Genomic DNA, 1,514 nt, shown 5'->3' on the forward strand with positions numbered 1-1,514 from the left:
GCTTACAGTATTTTTACAGTCTTTATTTTACAGTTAAAATATATGTTTATCAAATAAAGTCTAATGTTACAACTAATCAGGGATCCCTTTAAAAGCCTGACATGGTAGAAAAAGGACACTATGTTTAAAGAATGTTGATTGGTCTCTGTCTGCACCTTTGGATATGTGGGCTTGGCACCTTTAATGTTGTATGACAAACTTACATAATAAACAGTATTTACAGTTAATATACAACATAAACTCTGAAGCATTTAGATGGCTCCTGTCTGATGCATGTCTCTCACCTACAAAGCAGATGTCCTTCTTCAGCCTCAAGATTTTGCTTATATGTTTGATGCTGCAAGATGAGAATTTTTCATTGTTGTCATGCACCTCATTTGTGGCGTAAGGAAACATCAGGTACTGGCCTTTATCACCAAGGTCCCCGCAGTTTGAGCCCTCGTCATGCTGAAACACAAACAAATGAATGAACCAAGAAGATACTGCATTTATGTGTCTGCACCTTTTGAAAACCACAAACGAGGAATGAACTACTAAGCTTGAAGTCATATTCTACAAGGTCAAACAAATGTTCTTGAATCTGAAGTCCCTGAAACAGAGGATTGTTGAGTTTTACATATTGGTCACCAAGGGCAGAATAAAAATCCTCTCGTGTTTTTGTGTRATGTTTGGTAAAACTCCTAAGTGTCAGACCATGTGACGGGTTAAGAAACCGACGTAATGATTTAAAATGAACATAGACACATTTGGATGGAGCCAGCTTTGTTGTGGGGATTTCTTACTCTGGTCCGGATTAGTGTGGTGAACAAAATAAATGACAATGTTCTCCACATCTTAATGCGTGTGCCTCTGAGACTGGTGGGAAGGTTGGAAACAACAGATGTTAGCACTTTGTCTTTAAAACTCTGGATTTGTTTTCATCCCTGTCGAGATTTATTTGACAAAATGTGGCACCACACAGCATTTCTCCTCAACATTTGGGTTATTCCAGAGTCCCGTCGAGTTCTATTTCCTCAGCTGTTTTGTTGAAACTCCGGTTCTTTGGGTTACAGACATCGTATTTTAAACTGGTGGCAGTATGGGACTGAGAAGCAAAACAAACAAAAAGTTTGTTTAGTTTTTGAACACCTGTTGGGCCAAATGTTCTTAACAAAATACAAAGCCAAGCAGTTGTATTTAAATAAAATTAGAGGTTGGGGAAATTCCATATTTCAATTTCAAATTTACAGATCTTGAACAGGTACCAAACAGCACTAATAACAATTAAAGCAAAAAACTAATTACTACCAGGTAATATTAAAACATTTGATGAAAGGGAGGGGAGTTAAGCAGACATTTTAACTTTAAATAAAGGATTGTTCATACAAATCATAAAAACTTTTGCATTTCCATCGGTGGAGTAAAACTGTGAAACACAAGAAATGCTTAGTGTGTCATTATATTTTACTAGACTGTATGTATGTATGTATGTATGTATGTATGTATGTATGTATGTATGTATGTATGTATGTATG

General features: G+C 36.2%; 1 protein-coding gene across 1 annotated transcript in view; it reads right to left on the reverse strand.

Annotated features, from left to right (window-relative positions):
• Positions 1 to 1,514, reverse strand: part of si:ch1073-396h14.1 (disintegrin and metalloproteinase domain-containing protein 10) — a 40,334-nt gene that overhangs the window by 10,145 nt on the left and 28,675 nt on the right. The window contains exon 10 of the mRNA XM_014014204.1: positions 285 to 447. Coding sequence (XP_013869658.1) covers positions 285 to 447 — 163 coding nt within the window. The remainder of the gene's footprint in view (positions 1 to 284; positions 448 to 1,514) is intronic.

The sequence above is a fragment of the Austrofundulus limnaeus genome, unplaced genomic scaffold (assembly GCF_001266775.1).
Source record: "Austrofundulus limnaeus strain Quisiro unplaced genomic scaffold, Austrofundulus_limnaeus-1.0 Scaffold111, whole genome shotgun sequence".
In the NCBI taxonomy this organism is placed as follows: Eukaryota; Metazoa; Chordata; class Actinopteri; order Cyprinodontiformes; family Rivulidae; genus Austrofundulus; species Austrofundulus limnaeus.